The sequence below is a fragment of the Anas acuta genome, chromosome W (genome assembly GCF_963932015.1).
Source record: "Anas acuta chromosome W, bAnaAcu1.1, whole genome shotgun sequence".
Taxonomy (NCBI): domain Eukaryota; kingdom Metazoa; phylum Chordata; class Aves; order Anseriformes; family Anatidae; genus Anas; species Anas acuta.
The window spans coordinates 29,323,100-29,344,745 of record NC_089016.1 but is presented as its reverse complement, the minus strand read 5'-3'; the positions used below and the strand labels follow the sequence as shown (position 1 = coordinate 29,344,745).

General features: G+C 49.7%; 1 protein-coding gene across 2 annotated transcripts in view; it reads right to left on the bottom strand.

Moving 5' to 3' along the window:
- Positions 1–13,729: 13,729 nt before the first annotated feature.
- The window catches only part of WDR7 (WD repeat domain 7), a 95,471-nt gene continuing 87,554 nt past the window's right edge, over positions 13,730–21,646 (bottom strand). For both annotated transcript variants that reach the window (XM_068664860.1, XM_068664861.1), the window contains 2 exons: positions 18,469–18,573; positions 13,730–16,267 (listed from right to left, as the gene is read on the bottom strand). In XM_068664860.1, the coding sequence (XP_068520961.1) occupies positions 16,064–16,267; positions 18,469–18,573 (309 nt within the window). In that variant the 3' untranslated portion in view covers positions 13,730–16,063. The remainder of the gene's footprint in view (positions 16,268–18,468; positions 18,574–21,646) is intronic.

Below are 21,646 nucleotides of genomic sequence, written 5' to 3'. Positions count from 1 at the left end.
TCCCCTGAAGAAAAATAGCTTAATTTCTGCAGTTTGATAGATTTTCCTGATCCTTCAAACAGTAGAAAAAGACTCTTGAAAATCGGTCGTTGAACTATCCACAGGCATTTTATAATGGCCGTAAATAGGTCTATACTGAATAGCTCTCCAGGCATCAACTTGAATGGTGTCCTTGACACTGTTATTATTATCCTCGCTGAAAAAAAGAAAAGAAAAAAGCAAAAGAAAGTCTGGGAGCCTCTCCACACCGCGGTTTGCATGTCTCTGAGTTGCGAGAAGGCTGCAAGAGCGAGGCTCCCCTCGCCGCCCGGGTGCCCCCAGAGATGGGCGAGCTGTGCGGCTTTTCGCTTTGCAGAATTGCCATAAATTTCAGGGAACTTCATGCACACAGAAAATCGATGCACACGAGAAATTTTGCAAACTCTGGAGCAGATGAAGTGCAAGGAGGAGAAGTTTGGGGTGATTTGTTCTCTGGGTTCTCCCCTTTGTCCATTTCCAGTTGTCCACCTGACTCCCCGTTCGGTTGCTGTTGGAGAAAGCATTTTTAAAGCTCCTTGTGCTTTTGCACCGCATTGCTTTTCGCGGATAAACAGCTGCTGAACATCAGTGCTGGGATGGTTGTTCTGCAGGGATAACTATTTTCTAGCATTGCAACACGTCTCCGCATTTGGCAGCTGCAAGACAGCTTCAGTGGTAAAACAAACGTCGGCCCTCGGCCACTCCATCTTCAAACTTTCCCCTAAACCCATCCCCTTAACCTTAGCTCTCGGGGGATTAAGTCTCATGTCACGAGAGGCGCTGAGGAAAAGCTGGAGGTTAATCAGTAAGAGCGGTTTTCTCAGAATAAATAAGGTGCTTTCATTTCTTTGAAAGCCACTCTGATTTTTCCAGCCCACTCATAAGGCAAAAATAGCGTGCCCTAAAAATGTCACCGTGCTCCTGCAGATTTATCTCCATCGGGACCCGGCACAGCACCGAGCTGCCCGCCTCCCGCAGCCGGGTGCGCTCCTCGGACCCCGGGGCTCGGCAGGGAATGGGCTGGGGGCACGGGGTTTGGGGTGAGGCTGGGGGTGTCCGTGGGGTTCGGTGCTTTTATAAAGCGTGGTTAAGGAAACGCTGAAGCTGCAAAGACATAGCAGCACCTCCTGATGTTTATTGAACAAAAAAAGTAGTTCTTGTGATGCTCGGAAGCCAGGGAGCTCGAAGGGCAGCCGGGATGCTGCCTTTTCTCCATAGGAAGGGCGGCGAGGACGGGCCTGGGGCGAATCCCCCTGGTCCGAAGGCACTGGGCAGCTCGGTGTCAGGCCGGCCACGCATCACATTTATCCCCCAGAGAACAAAGAGCGAGGCAAGTCTCTGGATTAACGCTGTGCATCCAGTTCTCTCCTCTCTCCTGCCGTATTTTAGCCCTGCTAAATGCCAGCTCTGACCACAAGGAAGGGGCTGGACACCCCTGCCCCAGTTTCAGTGGGAGCGGTGGGGCTGCAGGGGTGGGTGCTGTGAGACCAGCGTGTCTCTGGGCCCTCGCATGGCTCCATGCAAACCACTTAGAAACAAAACAAGATAGCAAACACAAATCAATTCAATTGTCCTAGAATATGACAGGTTGACTTGCGACCTGTCTCATCTGGTACATGACAATGTTGTTTGCATCCTATTAGAGCGGATGACTTGTGCACTATTTATACAGAGCAGAGGTTCCTTTTGATGACAGCTTTTGAATCATGGCTCTTTCTTCATCATACAATTCACTCTGAAACCCCTCCACCAATTGACACTGTAACACGGGTGTCACTATACAAAGCAGTTTATCCTTCAACACCAACAATGCCACTGTAATTTTTGTCAGACCCTTTTACACTCCCTCGCCTGCTCTGTGCACGAGCCGCGTTTCACAGCTCCAGACAATTCATTCCCCTCGGGCACCAGCTGCGTGCCGTGGGTGCCTTTTGCTAGCAGCGTCCTGGCTCTCGCAGGCACCTCTGGAGCTCCTCTGGAGTTTCTGGGAACTCCTCAGAGGACGCAAGATTTAACCCAACGCAAAGGTGCCCAGAAACGCGTGGCACAGGACTTTGAGGTGAAAGCTGACATTTCACAAAATGTGACACGCTGAACCCGGGCTGTAGCTGCACCAAATCTGCGGGTGCTGGTGGCAGGGACCGAGTCCTGCCTTTTTTTTTTTTTTTTTTTTTTTTGGCTAAATTGCAGACAGAGGAACCAACCGTTCCCAGCTCTCTACCAAAACTGCTTTGAGACCGTCTTGCTGCAAGGCTGAGATAGCAGGCTCATAAATAATTAAGGCTGGCAGGGGTTTCTGGACGTCTCTGGCCCAACTGCTCCCAGAGCAGGGCCAGCTGAGACCGGGCACTGCCCCTGGCCGTGCAGGGTGACCCTCCTGCCCGCCTGCTGAAGCTCAGACACCAGGCAAGGAGCTGGGGCCTTCCCAAGGAGCCTCCCCATGTGCACACAGGGACTCCAGCCTCCCGGACAGAGCTGGGGGGTCCGAGGCTGTGGCACTGATATGCACGGCCTCACCCAGTGCCCGGCGGGGCCAGGTCCTCGCAGGCTGTGCTCCTGCACCTGGCAAATTCCTGCAAAGCTTTGTGTTCCTCCTGCCAGCAAGTGCACGAGCATGGCTGTACAGTTAGCTGCCCTAAATTGAACCGAAACACAGCTGTAGGGCAGATGTACCCAAAGCCATGCACGCTCTACTTCACTAATTTACAGTTCGAGATCAATAGTTTTTAATTTGCCTTGTTTATTTTTTAATTTCAATCTGTGGTTGAAACTTCTGAACTCCCCTTCGTCAGACACGGCCAGGTTTGGAAAGGGCAGCTCGCTCCCTCGCCCTTCTGGCTCTCCCTGTGCTGCGTTGCCCCAGACATCATCGCGAGGCCAGCACCCCTGAACGAGGAATTCACGGTCTCTGGTGAGCCACCCCAGGTGATGCCGAGCACCAAGCACAAAGCACAGCCCCTGCTGCTTGTGGGTGTACGACTGGCAGCTTGAGGGGTGCAGAAAATAAGCAGAGCTTCTCCATAACACCACACTTTATTTTATTTTATTTTATTTTATTTTATTTTATTTTATTTTATTTTATTTTATTTTATTTTATTTTATTTTATTTTATTTTATTTTATTTTATTTTATTTTATTTTATTTTATTTTATTTTATTTTTATTTTTTATTTTTTTTTTCCCCTCTAGAAAGTGCAATTTTGGCTTTACTTCGCAGGAATGGATCTGGGGTGGGAGTGGGGTGAGTGAGATCCAGCCCAGGCCATGTGGGGGCAAAGTGGGCAAATCCCCCCACCCCGGCACCCTCCCTCTGCCAGTCTTGGGGGTCTGCTCCGTCACCCCCAGCACATCCCCCAGCCCCTGCGCAGGGCTGCTCTGATGCTCCCAGCAAATTAAAGCCTGCCTGATAACGCGCCGGCTTGGCACAGCGGCTGCCCTTCCCGTAAGTGGCAGGCGGCTAATCACTCCCCGGCTCGTTAGGGAGTGAAGCTCTCCCTCCTCTCACGTCCCCTCCCCGCGGGCCCTGGCGGCATCTTTTACTGGAAGTTTTTCCCCCCCGACCCCAATGTTTGTGCGTCAACGGATCGTGCTGTAACCGATACCAGCGTGGGATGTCGTGCACCGAGTGCTCTGACAGTGTGCAAACCGGCGCTGAGCCCGTGCTGGGGGTGCCACGGAGCAGGCAGGGCGCTCTGAGCTCTCCTCTCTGTTGATTTGGGTTCTCCCATGCCTGTTGCTGCAGGAGGGCACTTTGTGGAGCTCTGCCTGGTGCGAGCACACAGCAGGCTGTGATGGAGCAGCTCCGCTGTGCTCCGCCGGTTCGGGCACCCTCATTATCACCATTTAGCTTCGTTTTGCCTCGCATGCAGGATGTTACTTCCAGTGCAACCTCTCTCTTAAACAGATGTTGAAATGTTGCTGCGGAGTCCCTGTGAAGCTGTGACGGTAATTGTGGTGTGCTCCATTAGTGCTGCGAGCAGATGAGCCAACTCTCCGGTGGCTGTCGTCCCTGCCCCGCGCCCAGCCGTGCCTCCCCCTCTGCACGGTGCTTGCAGGATGGTGCCAAGGCAGGGTGGTGCTGCGGGAGCCCTGGGAGGTCCGGAAAGCAGAGAAAGTGCCCAAGGGACACCCAGTCTAGGCAGAAAAACTGTGCTGAGCCTAAGCCCAGTCTCCTCTGAGCCCAAAGCCGCACTCCTGTGCCGGGCGGTGCCGCAGCCCCAGGCTGGGGGCTCCTCGGGGAGGTCTCCAGCAGCTGCCAGGCTGTGGGGCTGGGCACCCTGCTCGGGGGGCTGCCCACCCCAACTGCCCCATGGCTCTGTGAAAGCCGGCCTGGCTTGCAGCGACTCCACTGTCCCCCTAGAAGGTGGCTCTGGGGGTCAGGTCCCCTTCCCCGTCACGCTGCTGCCGTGCCCCCCGAGGCCCTGCGGAGCAGAGCAGACGGCATTTGGTGTGGGGAGTTTAAACCATGCGGGATTTAGATTAACCCAGAAAGCAAGGTGGACAAATCGAGAGCACTAAATTGGGGCGTTTAGCTGCCAATGCCAGCCTTCAGCCTAGAAACTGCCTAATTCAGACACCTGCCAGGAGCCGGGAGCCCCCTGCTCGCAGACCAGCCCGTCCCCAGCGCCCGCTGCCGCTCATCGACCACGGGCGCTGTGGGCAGGGTGCCCGGCGGCCCCTGGCTTGGAAACTCACACGGGGGGGACCCACAGGCAGGGGGGAGCCCAGCCCTGCCGGCATGAACACGGCCGGAGCACAGGGAAGTGGCCGGGTTTATGCTGCCCGCCGTGGGCTCGCATTTTGGCAGCCAGTTTTCCTCTGTGGAGGTCCCGGTGCGCTGAGTGAAGCAGGCCTGGTGTGTCTGGGAAAAAGCAAACGCGGATTTCCAGTGCCAGATGAGCCAAAGTTAATCTGTTTTTAAAATTTTTTATTTTTCCCTTTTCCCAAATTTGGGCCCAGATTTCACAGCTACCCATTCTTCACACAGCTGGGAACTGGAATTTCAGATGTGTCAGTCACTCGCCTTGCTGGGAAACCTAATATCCCAAAATAAAAATCTATATTTAATACCCTAAGCACATCCAGCAGTTACATAATTCACATCTATTAGCTCAGTACGGTAATGAGTGCTCTGCATTTTTAAACCATCAGTTAATTGTCTGCCTCCTCCCTGGCAGCGCAGATCAGACAGAAAAGGCACAAAATGAATCCCGCAAAACCGCATCTGACAGGTTTAAAAATCTATTTTCCTACAAGGAAATATGGGAAGGGCGGGTGATTAATGAAAGACCACGAAGAAAAGGTTTTATCCAGCAGATTAATTTCAGCGTGTGTTTAAAGCCGTGGCTGCGCTGGTGCCGGCGGGACACAGCCCGCGAGCAGCCACCGCCGCAGAGCTCATGGGCGCAGGGGAGGCTGAGCGTTGGCTTTATGTGCGGTGTTTGCCTACCTGGAAAATCGAGGAAGCTTAATTAGCAGATGGTTAACTTTGCTAGAGCCAGCCCCTGCTCTGAATAACGCTGACAGCTCCTTACAAAAAGACAAGCATTTTTACCGTTCGCTTGTGCTTTCCCATGCAGAGACAAATAACAAGAAAGGGAGAATGAATCTGGCAGCTACGGAGGGCAATCATTTAAAGCCTCCATGTTCAGGGAGCAATTAATTATCCAAACGTGCAGTTTTGGAGAAGAAGATATTTAATCTCTTTTAATCCCCTGTGACTCAGACCTCTGACCTCGAAATCACGACCTTCGGCACGGCGCGCTGCCTCCCTCAGGACGGAGCCAAACGTGGGACCATTGTTTTGTGAACAATGCTTTCATAAATCTCGGGAGGTGTTGCCCAGGAAAGCTTTCCTGCCGGCTGCCTCACAAGATGGGCTCTTAAAAACATAAAATGGAAGAAAGGCACTCGCAGCACCATGGATCGGGGCAGGTCCCGGAGACCTGGTGCACGCTGCGGGGGGCCAGGCACGGCGCACGGCCCGGCCGGGGGGGTTTTGCTCAGCCCACACCAAAACCCGACAGCAACACCAGAGTTTGGAAGCTGATCATCTGGTGCCGGATACACCTCGCTTGCGGCGTGCTATCAGCTGCCGTATTGACATCAGGTCTAATTACTTGCATTGTCCCTCACTCCATAATTCAAAGATGACATTACCTTGTGCAAAATAAACCTGGACACACTTGGGGGCGGGGGGGAAGGGGGTTACTGAACATTTCCTAGAGTAGCCCTGTGCTTGAATTCTGCTTATTTAGCTAAAAAGCCAGGGCTGGGGTTTGTTTTTTGTTGTGCCAAAACAGTCTGTGAGGAGTGACTGCACAAATTCTGGAAAAGAAACCAGCACAAATCTGGAAAGAATAACTCAAATTTTAGGCTAATGTCTTTCAAAACAATGAAGGACTGCACGGTGCTGTTATTTTCCTGCATATTGTTTTCCATGCATCCTCTTGCTGCCAGAGCATCCATCTGAAGTCACAGGAAAAGCGATTTCTTCCCAAATTGCCCAGGGAACCTCGACTGCAAGCCATGCACCGCGGGTTCATGAGGGATTGTGGTATCGAGCGTCTGCAAGAGGTGTGAAAGGCAGGTGACAAAACCTGACTGATTATCCCCTCCCAAACAGAATAATTACTCGTCATTGCAGAGCGAATAAATAAGGTGTCCCTGATAGGTGGTTTGTGGCTCCAAGTTCACACGTCCCATTTATGCTCCTTCCAAATATCCTATATCATTTGTAGGACAGCAGACCATTAGGGAGTTGGCGTTAGCCTCACCTGCAGGCTTATATGTGAAGATGAATTACTGTACATAGTCAAAGTATCTCTTCTGCAGGAAAAACAATGCTGAGATACAAGCGAGGGAAATGAGAACACCGAGTGGTGGTTTCCTTTAATTCATCCATGGCTGGCACAAGGTGCTCTCATTAGCCACGGAGCGGAGTGCTCACGTTAACCACCGCGAGGGCTGTGCAGGCTTTGGTAATTAATATTGGGCTCCAGGAAGGGAAAAATCCCTCTCCCCCAGCCAGAGCCCTACGATACTTTATGAGCAGGTGGATATCTTCAGTAAACTGAAAAGTACAGAAAATTGACACTGAAACAAGTAATCATGGTGGCGTTGTCTGAAGCCCTCTCTGCTTCCAATTTTCCATGGTAAGCGTTCCCCCGAGAATACGTACGCCTGACCCTAAACTTTCCCCATTTTCCAAGTCAATGCACTTGATGGGAACTCATCTTGCTGCTCTCCCTTTGATTACCAACCCTGTAGATCCCCGTAGTGGAACTGTTGCCAATTTAGAGTTGCTTGAATTCATTTCACTTACGGAGCTTTTAAAAGATTGGGTTTGGTTTTCGGCTCCTGGTTTTCTTTGCTTGGTTTTGTCCCTTGCAGCTCTCCAGATGCCCTGCGGTGCCGCTCCTCGGTCTCACGAGTGACACAGATGCACAAATCCCCGGCGTTGCCTTTAAAACAAACTGCTGGGGGGGGGGGAATTACCGTGTAGGGAACAATACTTAAACATCAGCTTTTTAAGGGTTTTTCTGCTCCCCCCCTTTTCAATTTTTAGCAAGCGAGTAAAAATCAATAGGCTTGAGTTCCCATCTGTAAGCCACCTGACATCCTATGAATGATCAATGGAGCTCACGGAGGGGCTCTCACGGCCACGACAGCTGAAACCAGCACGGCCCGGCCCTCCTCGGGCCTCCTTCACCGCGGCTGCCTTCAGGCCCTGTGCACGTCGGGCACGAGCCCACATGTAGGACAGGGCCCACATATAGGACAGGAGCCCTCATATAGGACAGGAGCCCACACTGCTGCTGGGGACAGCACCTCTGACAAAAGCGGCGCCCACCAGCTCGACACGCTAGCGGCGCGGCTTTATTTCTGGAAGCAATTTAATGGTTTGCTGATAACTTTGATTGCTTTCGTGGCAGGTTAGCTTCTAATCTGGGTTCTGGTCCGCTTCCCTCCCTAAACCAGCTGGCGGCCCGCGGTCGTGACCGCAGCACCTCCCCTGCTCTCCTCCTCCTGAGGAAGGGTGGGGAGAAAACGGGCAAAAGAGGAAGGGAAGCTGGACAGGAGAGGCAGCAGGGATGCACGTGGAGGGCCCAGCATTTAGAGCAGGTTTCTCTGGCGCTTGCACGATGCTTGGTACGATGCCTATTGTAATAGGATCCTACCCCAGCAGAAGAACGGAGATGGCGGACTTCATTAAACCAAGCTGGAAGAGGCAGCAGGAAGCAGCCCTCAAGTCTCATCTCTCCTCTCCGGAGACACAAAGCAGACTGCTTAGGTGGGCACGCTGGGCAGCTCACCTGGAACGTGAGGGAAAGCTGCCTCTTGTCATCACCGCACCCGGCGGCATGTGCCAGGGAAGGGGAATCCCTAACCAAGAGCTCCTCGTGCTGCCAAACGGCCTTCTGAGGAGCTGGCATTTTAAGGACAGATCTTACAGAACTCTGCAAACAGCACAACAGTTTCCATGGCATTAACGACAGCCCTGGAACAGCAGCGGTCCTGTGGTGGCCCCGGCTGCGTGCTGTCCCCCAGCCCCTGTGCCAGCTGTGCTGCTCCCCCCTGCGCACGCAGCCTTCCCAAACGTCCCCCGCTTCGCCAGAAGCCTGGGAATTAACACCAGGAGTGAAATTGCCCGATTTTTCTGGATTAGCGAGTCAGTAACTATTCCATTAGGGGAGAAGCAATTTAGATATTTATAATTTATCTCTTACCCGCGATATTTCAATGAATACTTCTCTTCTAAATAGGTTTACTTTAATCCAACGGTTCTCCCCTTCTGGCTGCAAAAAGGGATTATGGAAAAAGAAATATTCACAGATAACAAATAGACTGACAAAAGACAAATATTTGCCCCTATCCCCAGGAGATACTTGCAGGCACTGGTGCGGTTCCACCTGCCCACGGCCACCTCGCACAGGCTCCGCGTTCATTTCGTGGTGCCGCTGGCAGCAAGGTGCAGGAGCGAGCCCCTGCCCCGGGCTGGGGGCAGCGAGTGGGCTCAGTACCGGGCCTGGCAGAGCTAGCAGGAGGGCTAGGAGCTCACTTTCACAAAAAAACATGAGCTGGGTTTAAAACCCCAGCTGGGCGAGCACAGGGGTGCAGCTCTGCACATCGCGGTGCGTGGTGCTGGGCTCGGTTCTGGCCGTGGCGTGCCCGGTGCTGGCGGTGAATATACCACTTAAAGAAATTTCGGCTTTGATCTTTAAATCAGCGGCACGGCCCTCGGGCAGCCCCCACGGCGAGGTCGCAGTGGCTCTGAGCGCTGCTGCCCTCGCACATCGCCTGTGCCGTGCAGGGCCCTCCATGTGTCCTGCTCCCCATCCTCCCCGTTCTCCTTCTCTCTGCGCCGTCCAATCCATCAGCTGAACAATAGCTGCGTTTGTTTCTGCAATAAACCTGTAATTGCCTTAAAATGAATTTTAATCCACTGCTGGCTGAGCTGCAAATGAAGTGATCATACGCAGCCTAACATCTTAACCACGGCTCTGTTGAGGGATTTTTGGTGATTCTGCGGAGGTGCTGCGTGCTGCAGAGCGCTGCCTGTTTGCCTCCCCGCTTCTTTGCATTTCATTGCAATTCATTACCGGAGAACCTCTGTCTTGAAATATTACAAAATCAACCTTTAAGATCCTCCTGGAGCAGCAAGATAATTATGGTGGGTCGACATTATCCTTCAAGGCAGAAAGCACCTTCTCCTGAAGCCATCCCCGCCGTCTGGGACTGCAGGAACGGGCCCTAAGGGCGCGCTGCTGCTCTCAGCCCTGGTGGGCTGCTGGGGGAGACTTCACCTTCTGGTGAAACCTAAACGGAGAAAATCTCATCCATCCTGCACTGGGACGGCCGTGCCTGTCCCTGGCCTGAAGGGAAGCGAGCAGAAACGCTCCCGTTAACCTCACCCCGATTTCCCCTGCCGTGAAATTGGGCGCAGGTCGGTGCGAGGCGCCCACGTGGGGTCTGACAGCAAAGTGGGGATGTGCTCCCTGCTGTCACTTTAACAAAAAAAAACAGATTTGAACTTGCAAGGTGTGCAGATGTTTAGGATAAAAGCAGCAGTCCTCTTCTGCTGGATCATAAACCGGGAGCAGCCCTACGGAGGTGAATAAATGCCTGTTTAAAATCAGTTACTTCAGTAAATAAAGGTCTGCCCTCCCCACCCACCCCCATTTTAAGCTACCCTTGCAAATTGGTTTCCAATTTACAGAAATCAATTAAAATCACATATTCTAAATGCAACAACCAACAGTGATCTTCCCGTAGATGTCATTCAGCCTTCAATTTTAAAAACAAAATCAACATTCAAAAAGCTGTGCTGCTGCAGCAGAAAGTTTCACCTTTTAATTTTTCATACAAGATTAATTTTTAATTTTCAGACATCAGAGATAGAGGGAAGTTCCCCAGGAGCCCTCCTGTTCAAAGAGCACTCCAGGCAACTATTGCCATCAAGTGTCAATTTATCACACTGAAGGCTCGGACTGCCTGATGCATATTTTTCCCGATATTTTTTAAGACAAAAGTAAGGTTGTTGTTAAAGTTGTGGTGTTTGCTGAAGGCCAGGCACAGACGGGACAGACTCACAGGCCTGTGAGCTGAGCCTTGCTGCATTTCGGAGTGCAGTGAGCGGTGATCAGCACCCAGCCCCCCTGCTGCCACTGTGAAGTCAGGGATTCAAGCTGCAAGAGATGAAGTCTGTACGAGAGAACTGCAACACGTGCAGGCGTGGAAACTCAGCACACCAGGACTAAGGGAAATGCCTGGATACGAAGGCAATTGTGGGGTTGGTAGCTCCATCTGGACAGGTTTTCGAGACCAAATTCAGCCCGCTCCAAAGCACTGGTGGCCTCCTGGCCGTGTCCATCTCCACACAGAGGGGAAAGCCCTGCTCTCCATGCGGCGCTGAGACCACCAGGCAGATAGATGCCTGCCTGGTGAGCACAGGCACATCCAGAGGTGAGCCTGGAGTGAGCTTCTGCTAACCTTTTCGCACAGTTAATCTGCTGCATGCGAAGAGCACCGCATCCTTCCTATCCATGTCACATCGTGTTGGGAACGGGGCTCTCCAGCGCCTCAATCTGCTCCACCCCAGCCCCGCTGAGCCCGGCTGTGCCCCACGGCACGGCGCTGTCCTGGTGCCTGGGGCAGCAGAGCCCACACGCAGCCCTGCCCGTGTGTCTGGGAGGCCGGGATGCGTTTGGGTGAATTTCTGAGTCAGCTGCGAGGAATGCTGATGGGCCGCAAGACGCAGACGCAATGTAAAACAGGAACATTACGCTGTTTGGAAAAAATCCGGGATCGATACATTTGATGTAGTTTGCACTGACCTCAGTGGTCTGCATCTTCAAATAGCTTTGTTTTTACGCATGACTGACACGCTTTGAAGAGGACAGAAGCCAAACGCACACCCTTGCAGTCAATCTGTGCCCTGCAGCTGGCAGGCTGGGCACCCCACACCCTGCTCCCCGCGGGCACCGGCAGGCTCCGGAGAGCGGCCGTGGGGCTGGCAGCAGGGGGAGGCCTCCCCCGTGCCTCGTGTGCCTGAAGGGAGCAAACTTGAAGTGTCCGGTGCAGTTCCGCTGCTTCCTTTTTCTCCTATAAATCTCAAGTGGCTTCTCATTTCCAGTATCTTCCTCCCAATCCCACTAATTAGCGCGCAATCGCTCCCGCCCCAGTTCAAGCAGAATATTGTGTGACAGTTCGGAGGCAATCATGCATACACAATTAATAATGTAAAAGTACATCGCTCCTTATCTCCATCACCTTCCCCCGTATTGGCTCCTCTCCCCCAGCCTTAATGCATGCTCTTTTAAGCTGGAAAAGAGAGCACCTCCGCATTTGATCTCTTCTGACTCTCCCTCCGCCTCTGCGCCTGTGTGTCCAGAGCTGTCCGTCAGCCCGTCCCCGCTGCCCGCCGGTCCCAGCCCCCTGGAAATGCCACTGACCGTGCCCTCCCGCCCTGATCAGCACCCCTTAACCCTCAACACTTCCCCAGGTTGTATTCATCAGGCCATATTACCCTTGATGGACTTTATCCCTCCAAGTCAAAGCTGTGGTTTTACTCCTAGCACCAGGATGGGGACTTGCGCTCCTGGGCAGTGCGGCCACGGCACCGGGGGACACCGCTCCTGCCCCGGATCGTCCCTCGCTGGGGACAAACCCAATGCCCCGCTCGCTTGCCATGGGGACACCCAAAGCACCATCGGGTGCGCGGTTGTGGCCACCTGCACCCGGTCAGAGCCGGAGCAGAGCCTCGGAGCAGTGGCGCAGGAAGGGCCACAGAGCTGCTGAGCGTTTGGTGTAGCGCTCGAGAGCGCAGCCAGATATTAAATTATCAAAAAAATGATGCTGCATAAATGAAAAAAATATTGATCCTTTTGCATCAAAATGCAATCATGCCAAATCAAAAACAATTAATGTCCCCGAATGCAGATATATAGCAGGAAATAGGCACGCACTTTTTATAGGCAAATTGCTTAAGGTACAGTACAGGCTCTGGTATATTTTCATTTCTATTAAATGAGGAGACTGTAGCTCCGAGCTCCCTGGGTTCACTACATTTGAACAGATCTACGCACAAATCAAACAGTTTATATTTTGCGAAGTAAACAGCAAAAACCAGCACATCTAATTTTTGAAATTCTTCTGGCTTTTCTTTTTGACCTTTGGTATTTGTGCGTATCGATGCTCTCTAAAGCGTTGCACAAAAACACCTTGAAGTGTCAAGCTTTAAAAATGAGTCTTCTTTTCTCTTTCTCCTGTGCAGCTTGGATTATCTTGGCCTTGTCAAAATACATTCTCTAGTTAGAGGTTGGAAATATTTCCCTCCTGGCTCCTAGGTATTGATTTTTCACCACTCAGCTCTGCTGTCAGCCAGCGAGGGGAAAGGTGAAAGTTCGCCCAGCGCTGCCTGGCTTTGCCCCCCGCCAGCGCCGTGCCCCTCCGTGCCGGATCCGCGCCGGCATCCCCGACAGAGCTGCTACCACCTGCATTTCACCTGCAAGAAAACCCCGGGGCCACGGGTATTTTAACACATTTGTGCACTGTGAAAATGGAAGATTCACCCAATTCTTGTTTCTTTTTTTTTTCTTTCTCTTTTTTTTTTTTTTTTTATTTGCTTTGTTCTGAAGGGCTGTTCGGTGATGTCTGACCTCAGACCCGCCCCTGGTGCGCCAGCACACCATGGCACGCACCCCCGCCAGCCCCAAGCTGCTCAGGCTTCTCGCACAAGTAAAACCAATTGCAATCAAAAAAAAAAAAAGAAAAAAAAAGAAGAAAGGGTGTATTGTAAATTCCAACCCAAATGCATATTAAATACACTTGGCAACCCTGCACTCCACGCTAGGAAATCTCAGTGTTTAATTTGTGTTAATCAGTTTCTTTGGAGGAATCTGAACCGAATACAAGGAAGTATCACCTTGTGAACACCGGTGTTGATGAATTTCTGGAAGACTCCAATTCCTTTGTTTGCTTTAGCTCCGTTGTGTTGGGAATTGAGAACTTTATTCCCGGCACCTTCCTACCTCCACCTTTTGCACCGAGGGCTCTCAGTGCCTCCTGTGTGACTGACGGAATGCCACTTCTGGTCCTCAAATGAAAAATGTATTTCTTGAATGGTGAAAAAAATCCAGATTACTGGCTCATAAAACAGGTGCAGGAAATTATCTGCGTGCCATGAGGCTGATGCCACGACAACAACACTCTTCAATACAACTCAGTTTTATTTCCCAAGCATATTTACACCAGGTTGTTCAATACATACAGCAGATGGGGAGTGGATTCAGAAGTTGCTCGGGAGGCAGCCACTTCCATCATTTCCCATGGATGGTGACTTCCATCATTACAACATTTTCATACAGGTGTCTCATCATGTCATCTTTTGCTTGTAAACTGCCAAGGAAGCCACATACGTCTCCACGTTTACAAGGACAAGTCCAAATACAGCACTAACAAATCAATAGAGCACTAAGAGCTTACACCGCAATGACAATACCGATTCTGCAGCGGTGCTGAGAGATGGGGGCTGCGAGAGAAGAAGTTGGGGACTAGGGCTAACGAAGTCACCAGAGCAGGGGGTGTGTTTAGGCAGGTAGTTGTGTTCGGGCTGCAGAGGACCCTCAGGGGCTGTGGGCTGGGCGAGGACCAGAGCCTGGTGCCCTAAGACGGGTGCTGCGGGCTGAGGATGCTCCTCCACCAGCGGACCGCTCGCCGTCAGCGCCCCTGCGGCTCGGTGTGCAGGGCTGGCAGGCACACGGCTGCCTCTGCCTCGCACTTCAGAAAGCCCATTACACCTCTACCCCAAAACAAACACTTTAATGCATAGATCATTCAAGGTGTTTGCTCACTACACCACAAAGGGAATCACTGCAGGGCTACGGCCCGCTGTTCCCCCCGCGGCCGCAGTTTGTTTCTGAAAGCAAACACACGCACAGGTCGTGAGATCTGTCCGAAAATAACGGTGGCGTCGGATCCTGGAACATCTCTGGGTGTGCTTACAGAGCACCCTAACTCCTCCCTCACACCCCCACACCGAGCGGGACGGCGCTGCAGCCCACAGATGGACGCCTGGCAGCTCTTCTTTGCTTTAATCACTGAGGTTACAGCTACAGCTTTATAAACACAATGTACATGCACCTTGCATCAGTTCACTTCGAAAAGACCCTGATATTCTACGACAGAGTTCTCTACCAAATTCTACATTCCCGCCAGATACAAAGAGTAAATTTTGCGGCAGTTTGTGTTAAACATTCCTAATGGTCTTCATTTTTAAATTTTTAAACAGCAAACAGATATGTAGCTTCTGGACTGTAAACCTCACTTCCATATACAGTGTACTACACAGAGCACCTAAAATAAAATAATAATAAAAAAAAATCAATGCTTTTTAAATTTAGAAGCCGTTTTAAAAATTAATTTATTCCTTTTGGGGAAGGGAGGATTCTATGAGTACCATTTTTACTTTACCATGTAAAGACAGCCTTAGTTCTGTGAGCTTTTCAGACAAAAATGGCAAAGAAAAAGCTATACAAACATATACATCAATATGTTTAAATAAAATAGTATTTCATAGATTTTTTTCTTTACTGTGAGCATAAACCAGCATACTTTCACACGATTAAATATTTCATAAAATTAGATATGTAAGAAGGAAACACAGTCACAGCGAACGTTACATAGGAATATTCCTACCGAGGGAACTGTTCCCATACATCCACTCAAATAATTTACCCATTTTTCACAATTTTTGTGCCGGACTCGCTACTCACCAGTGCCATTTGTGCTGTTGGCCCCGGTGTCTCGGCGAGGCCAGCCCATGCAGCACACAGCCTGCCTTCCCACAGGGCCCAGCACAAACGGGAGCGGCTTTTGGAAGAAAAAGCTTTTTTTCTCTCTCCTTTTTTTTTTAAATAAATACCTTCACTGGTAGCAAAAAAACACCTTTATATATAAATACTCCTCTGTTCAAGTTTGCTATTCTAGCTTAGAGAGATTTCGTAATATTTACACGTGGGTTGTTACTCTTTCTTCCAGCTACAGCAAGCGATGATGAGCACAGCAGCACTGCTGGGGCACCCAAACCTCCGTCCCTTCATGGTCCCGACCCTGAGCCCATCAGGCCCTCACCAACAGGCCCTAAGGGGCGTCACCCAGCGATCATTCAGTGGTCACGAGCAGAAAGTCCATGTAAACACAGCCTTTTTGGGAAACACTGAGGGTCCGCCGGCGCGTTTTGGGAGGCTGCCGCCTGGGCTCGGCCCCCAGCGAAGGAGCGCGGGGTGGTGCCTGCGGCCGCTGCCCAGGCCTCGGCGTGACCGTGTGTCCTGCTGCTGCTGCTCCGGGAGCCGGGACATCCCCAAAAGCCATCCAAACTCTCGCTGCCGCGGGGAGAAACCACCCCGTGTCCCTGTCTATGTCCCTGTCCATGTCCGCCGCGGCCTAGCCGGTCCGTGAGGCGCTGAGGGGCGCTGGGTGTGTGGAGCACAGAGACGAAGGAAGAGGGAGAAGGACAGGGAGGTCGGGGACAGCGGTGGCTTCCCCTAGACCATGAAGCGGTGCTCCTTGCCGTCGTGAGCCATGAGGATGACGTTGCGGTTGGAGGTCCAGATGAGGCGGGCCAGCCGCAGCGCGTTGTGCGAGCCGGGGGAGGCCGGCTGCACGGGCGGCACCTGGTACGTCTTGATGCAGCGCAGCTGAGGCGCCGAGTTGAGCATGCCGATGCTGCCCAGCAGGGACGTGTTCATCTGCAGAGACAGCCCCGTGGCACCCCCGTGGCACCCCAACACCAGCGGGGAACCCACCTGGTGCCCACCGCCCTGCCCTGCCCGCCCACACCAGCTGTAATTAGTGCTCGTTAGGCAGGGCCAAGCAATGCTGTTGGATGGGAGAGCAGCCAAGAGGCGACCACCCAGTATAGCGAGCACCATCTTTACAGCTACCCCTGCATCCCCTCAAAACAAGAGAAAGGTGACTATATATGACTAGAAGGAATACCAGTGACAGTCACAAACCTGTTAAAACGTCCCTCCTGTGCACGGGACTCAGTGAAGTTTAGCAATCAGCAACCACTTCATCTCCCTGCTTTTCCCATGTAATTTTTTTTCTTAGCATTCTCCTTGACTGTCTCTTTTTCAAATAGAATGGTGAGATCGGGATCAATAAGCTAGCTAGGAAAATTGCATAGCTTATTCGGTATGGTGAAAAGTATCACTTACACTATATTTGTATGGCTGTGTTATTGAAGGATTTTTTTCAAAATTTAAGGAGAAACATGAAATGTTAATAAGTAAATGTTAAATATGAAGAGTTTTATTATTTTCTGGGAGAAAACCAAACCATTCAGGAGAGGTTCCCTGCATTGTGCTCTCAGGAAAGCAGGCCAGTTACTGATGCACGCTGCCTAGCTCCGTGTTTTAAAAACGAGATTTGCTGCTCCACACAAACCACTACCCCTTCCAAAGCCCTCCTCTGCAAAGCCTTCCCGTCCCTACGCACGGCAATCCTAGGATTTCCACGGAGCGCCTCGCTGTGTCCCCAGGCTGTGCCATGCACATCCCTGGGACAGGGCAGGCACGGTGCTGCTGCTGCCACGCTCTGAATTCTGATCAGGACAAAGTACAAGCCATTACTTTTTCCTGGCTCTTCTCAGCAGCAGAATGGTGTCAGAGAGTGTAAATCATGGCATCTCTAGCAGGGAGCATGCAAGCACCACTGACATTTTCACAATTTAAATCATCTTGAGTAATAACCCTTTTAAGATGACTAATGTTACTGATTTTCCTGCATTAATAATAGTGCCAAATAGAACACAGAAGGGAAAAAAATCACTAGTGCACGAGGTCACATTTTAAAACTAAATGTGTAGGTATATTTAACTCTTTATGTAAAAGCCACTTGAACGCGAGCATTTATACACCTGGAAGAATGTGGCAGCTCACAATTTAAAACACGCGTGCCTGATTTTTTTTTTTCCCTGCCAATTTTACAAGATCTGGTCTGATTGCTTTCCAGATTTTCCCTGAGCACTTCAACTGAATAAATGTAACTGATGGGTGAAGATTCTCGCTGTTCTCATTTACTGTTTCAGAAAGCACACAATGTAATGAGGGATAATAATTTAATAATTATTATGGCACCTGTAGAACTAATGAATGGCATCAAAACGAGGGAACTACGTTAACGACTTGCTGGTAATTATGGGTATACTGAGTTCTGCTTTATAGTCTGATTACTGCAAAACTACATTATTTTGATAGTCTGCACAAATTGCTTGTTCAGATCCATTTTGAAGTCTAAAGCCATTTGAAGGAAGAAAAAAATGCTACCTAGGGAACGTAGGCAGCAGTAAAGGCCTCTTCTGGGGTAATCTGTCCCACCAAGCTACGTGTTTATTTATCTGCGATTAACAAAAATACTCCTACTGACATGAGATCACACAGACAAAAAGAACTGCTGATGTTAAAAAAAAAAAAAAGATAAATGGTCTAGATACTTCACAAAATGGTGGTCTGATCCTCAGTATCTCCCATTTCAGCCCCTCTTTGTATTGCCTCTCCCCCAGTTTTCCTGTTTCCAGCCCTATTATGAAATGGAAGGCAGCCCCACAGCGCGGTGCAGCTCCCCGACGGCACGGCACGCGGGCTCGAGGCACAGCAGCTGCGGCTGCTGAGCAGCAATGGGATCAGTGGTCACCTTAATAGCTCTGCATCGTGTTTAATAAAAAATAGAATGGAGAAATGTCGTGAAGGTCTTCATCTATGGGAATTTATGAGATTAGAGAAGAAAAATGCCTACTGATAGGGATGGGACCAAGAATGGGAGCAGAAGCACCTGGCCTGGCCTGCTGAGAACTCGTTGGGGCTCTCCTCCATGGCCCTAAATCTCATCGGGTGGATGCTTTAGGAGTGTGAAACCGAACTGTTAGGCTCCCAGGAACAGTCCTTACCTGCCAGAAGGAGAGGTGGCTGTCGGAGTTGGAGTAGGTGGCGAGGTACCGGCCGTCGGGAGCAAACGCCACTGCAGTTATGGGCCCTTTGTGACCGTGGATCGTCTGGCGAGAGGGGAGAGAACAGAAGCCAAGAGCGTTTGTTACTGCGCCACAGCCGGGCTCAACAGGCTTGCAAGTAAAAAAGGCAACAGCAGCTGAACTTCTGGAAAAAGACCACTACAGTCAGGAAAAAGCAAACAGTGTGCCTCTTCCTCCTGTTCCACCATTGTAGCTTTGTTCTTGAATCTCACATATGACACGTATGATAGTGAGGACTGAGTGCAGGGCTACACACAGGTTCTGCTGTTTTTTTTTTTTATTGTTTTGTTCTGTTTGTTTATAACTCACAGGAACACACGAAGTTTTCTCTTTGAAAATATCATTTTTTACCGGATTCTCATGAAGAAAACACCAGTGACACACGCGCAAACTACTGCTTGGTAAATATGCAGTGGCTGCTCCTTCTGCACGAAGAGGAAAAAAGACTTTGCAACATTCATCGACAAAAAACTAGACCGTGAAAATAAAAGCAGGGCCCCTGCAGCCAGCTCCTGGACACTAGAAGTAGCTCCTGGACCTACTGAGTTGGCACGCTGCTCCTAAAGCTAGGCTGATATTAATAACCCGTTAATATATTTATTTACTGCTTATCACGTACAAGTTGAGTGAAGTCAAAAGGAATTCCAAACCCATGTCTTTAATGTAATCACCACAGTGTAGGATAAAGATTTGAAAGGGCAATTAATTAGGTGATCCACCCTTCAGACCCATCAAACTGTGCAGCACTTAACAAGCAAGTAATACTTGTCAATAAAAAATGTTTTGGTAATACAAAGGTGGAAAATCAATAGTACTAGCACACTTGTTGCTCTTTTTACTACTGAAAATGTGTTCCAATAAGTACAATCCTTAGGGGAATTAACGTGCTTTGTTATTTAAAGTGAGTGCCTCTCTAATTGATGCTAATCCTTTCAAGCCAAGATTTATTTTTTAGTGCGCTATCTAAATGTGTACTTCGCAACGCTCATCTTCTGTTTCTTAGGCAAGCGAATAAGCATAACAAAACCAAATTATTGCTGCTCATTCAAAATATTCCGCTTGCACCCATCCCTTTGGAGTTCAGGCTTGGCTTAGGACAGCAGCGCTTTGGCAGCACCACTTCTAGGGAACCGACATTACGCAGTTTTCCTGCTCTGATGTAATTATATTTTATAAAAGTATGCAAAAATCTGTGCAATATTGGTTAGAAAACGCTCTCAATTTTGACCGGCAGGCGGGGTGGGACAAAGTGCAGCTGCTTGTAGTTTCCCGCTGCCCAACCAATTGTTTTTTAATGGGAGGACGCTCCTGGGAGACTATTTGACTTCTGCACCTGCCACCGCCGCAGCCCTCCACCACATGATATACTGGAGCTATGACAGCCTCATTCCGAGCCCAACATTCAGCAAACTCCACGCTGGACTGCATTATTCTGGTAAAGGTGACATAAAAAATAAGTACTGTATCACCGCAGCGATTTGATTTTAATAAATACACCGAAATGCATACTTTAAATTGATAAAGTAACTTACACACCGCTGGAGAGACACAGCAATATTCCGCCACATTTATTATTAGATATTTATCTCCCCGGCCTCTGGGGGTACCTTAACTAAAATGAAACAAACACAAAATCACTTAGTGGGAAAGCGGCGTGCCTGCTGCACCCCCCAGAAGCGCTGCCCTCGAACAAACCGAGGCTCTCACGGCCGAACGCCAGCCTCACAGCGATCCGCCGGCTTTAACTGGGAATGGTGTGAAAGCATCGCTTCCAGTTTTTGCGTGGGAAACAGCCTCTGCACAAGGAGTGCTTACTTGAAATGAAGGAGATGAGTCTCTAACTGCTGCCCTGCTCGGAGATGAGCTGCTGAAAGTTTAGAACAGATATTATCAATGGATCAAGCTAGGTCTGATAGATCAGTCTCTCCTTTTATTTTTAGCATCATGTGACTAACTCTGTGTCATGCAAAGAAGAGTTTTGCTTTTTTATATCATTTAAATTAAAAATTTGAATTGGAATTTTAATGCTAGCAAGGGGTACAAAGACCCGTGGAACACACACGGAGCCCAAGCTGCACAGGGAAATAAATACTGCTCTTGGAAATGAAGATAAAGCTGGGCAGGGAGTGCACACCAATAAATACTTACAAAGCCTGCTGTAAGAGCAAAGGAGCCATCACAGCTCCGCATCTGCTCCTGGTTTCAGACACAGAGGAGACGAACAGCACCTCAGCAAGGCAGCACTGTGCTATGCCCAGGTCGCATTCTTCTTTTCTTTCCCTGGTTATTTTTATTTTTCTCCATCTCGCGACCATCGCCGCTCTCTCTTTCCATGTATAATCACAACGTGAATTCAGAAGGACTGCGTTGTACACAGCCCACGTTGAGCGGCTGCTTTCCCAAACCCTGCCAGCTTTGGTCTAAGCTCAGCTGGAACAAGACCGTGCCCGATAAAACCTTTCTTTCATATATTTTTTTTCAATTGTCCTTCAAAATCCAAGCACACGAGATGTTCCCAGATCGCAGTCTGTGTGTACACACTGAGGACATTTTATAAAAACACAGCTAGCGAAACTAAACAGCTTCACCTGAACAGACAGGTGAAATACCATCTCTCTTCTCATCCCACATATAAATTCTTTCATGATGCCCCTTCAAAGGCTTTCACGAACCCAACTCTCCAAGCAATCTAGTAGAATTATCTCATGTAGCATCAAATTAAATAATTCCAGTATTTCTAATAATTAAATTTCCGTCTTCTTTCAAGTAATAACAGCAATTGCAGTAAAAATTTCAGGACTATACTGAGAAAAAGTATATTTAAATCTTCAAATTAATTTTTCTTCCTGTCCTTCAAGTGGCTTCTCAATAGCATCCAGATAAAGTCAAAGCACATATATTAAAATGTTTAACTTAATAACGTATATAACTTAATTTTTAACCTTCCACTAATAGAATTTTGCATCAACCATTACTATTACTCAGTATGAAAATGTGACTGGCATGATCTGACAGGCAGCATGCAACGAGAGCAGAAAGTGACCTTGAACAGCAGTGTATAAAAATACATTTATCACCGAAATGGCATGCCGGCTGT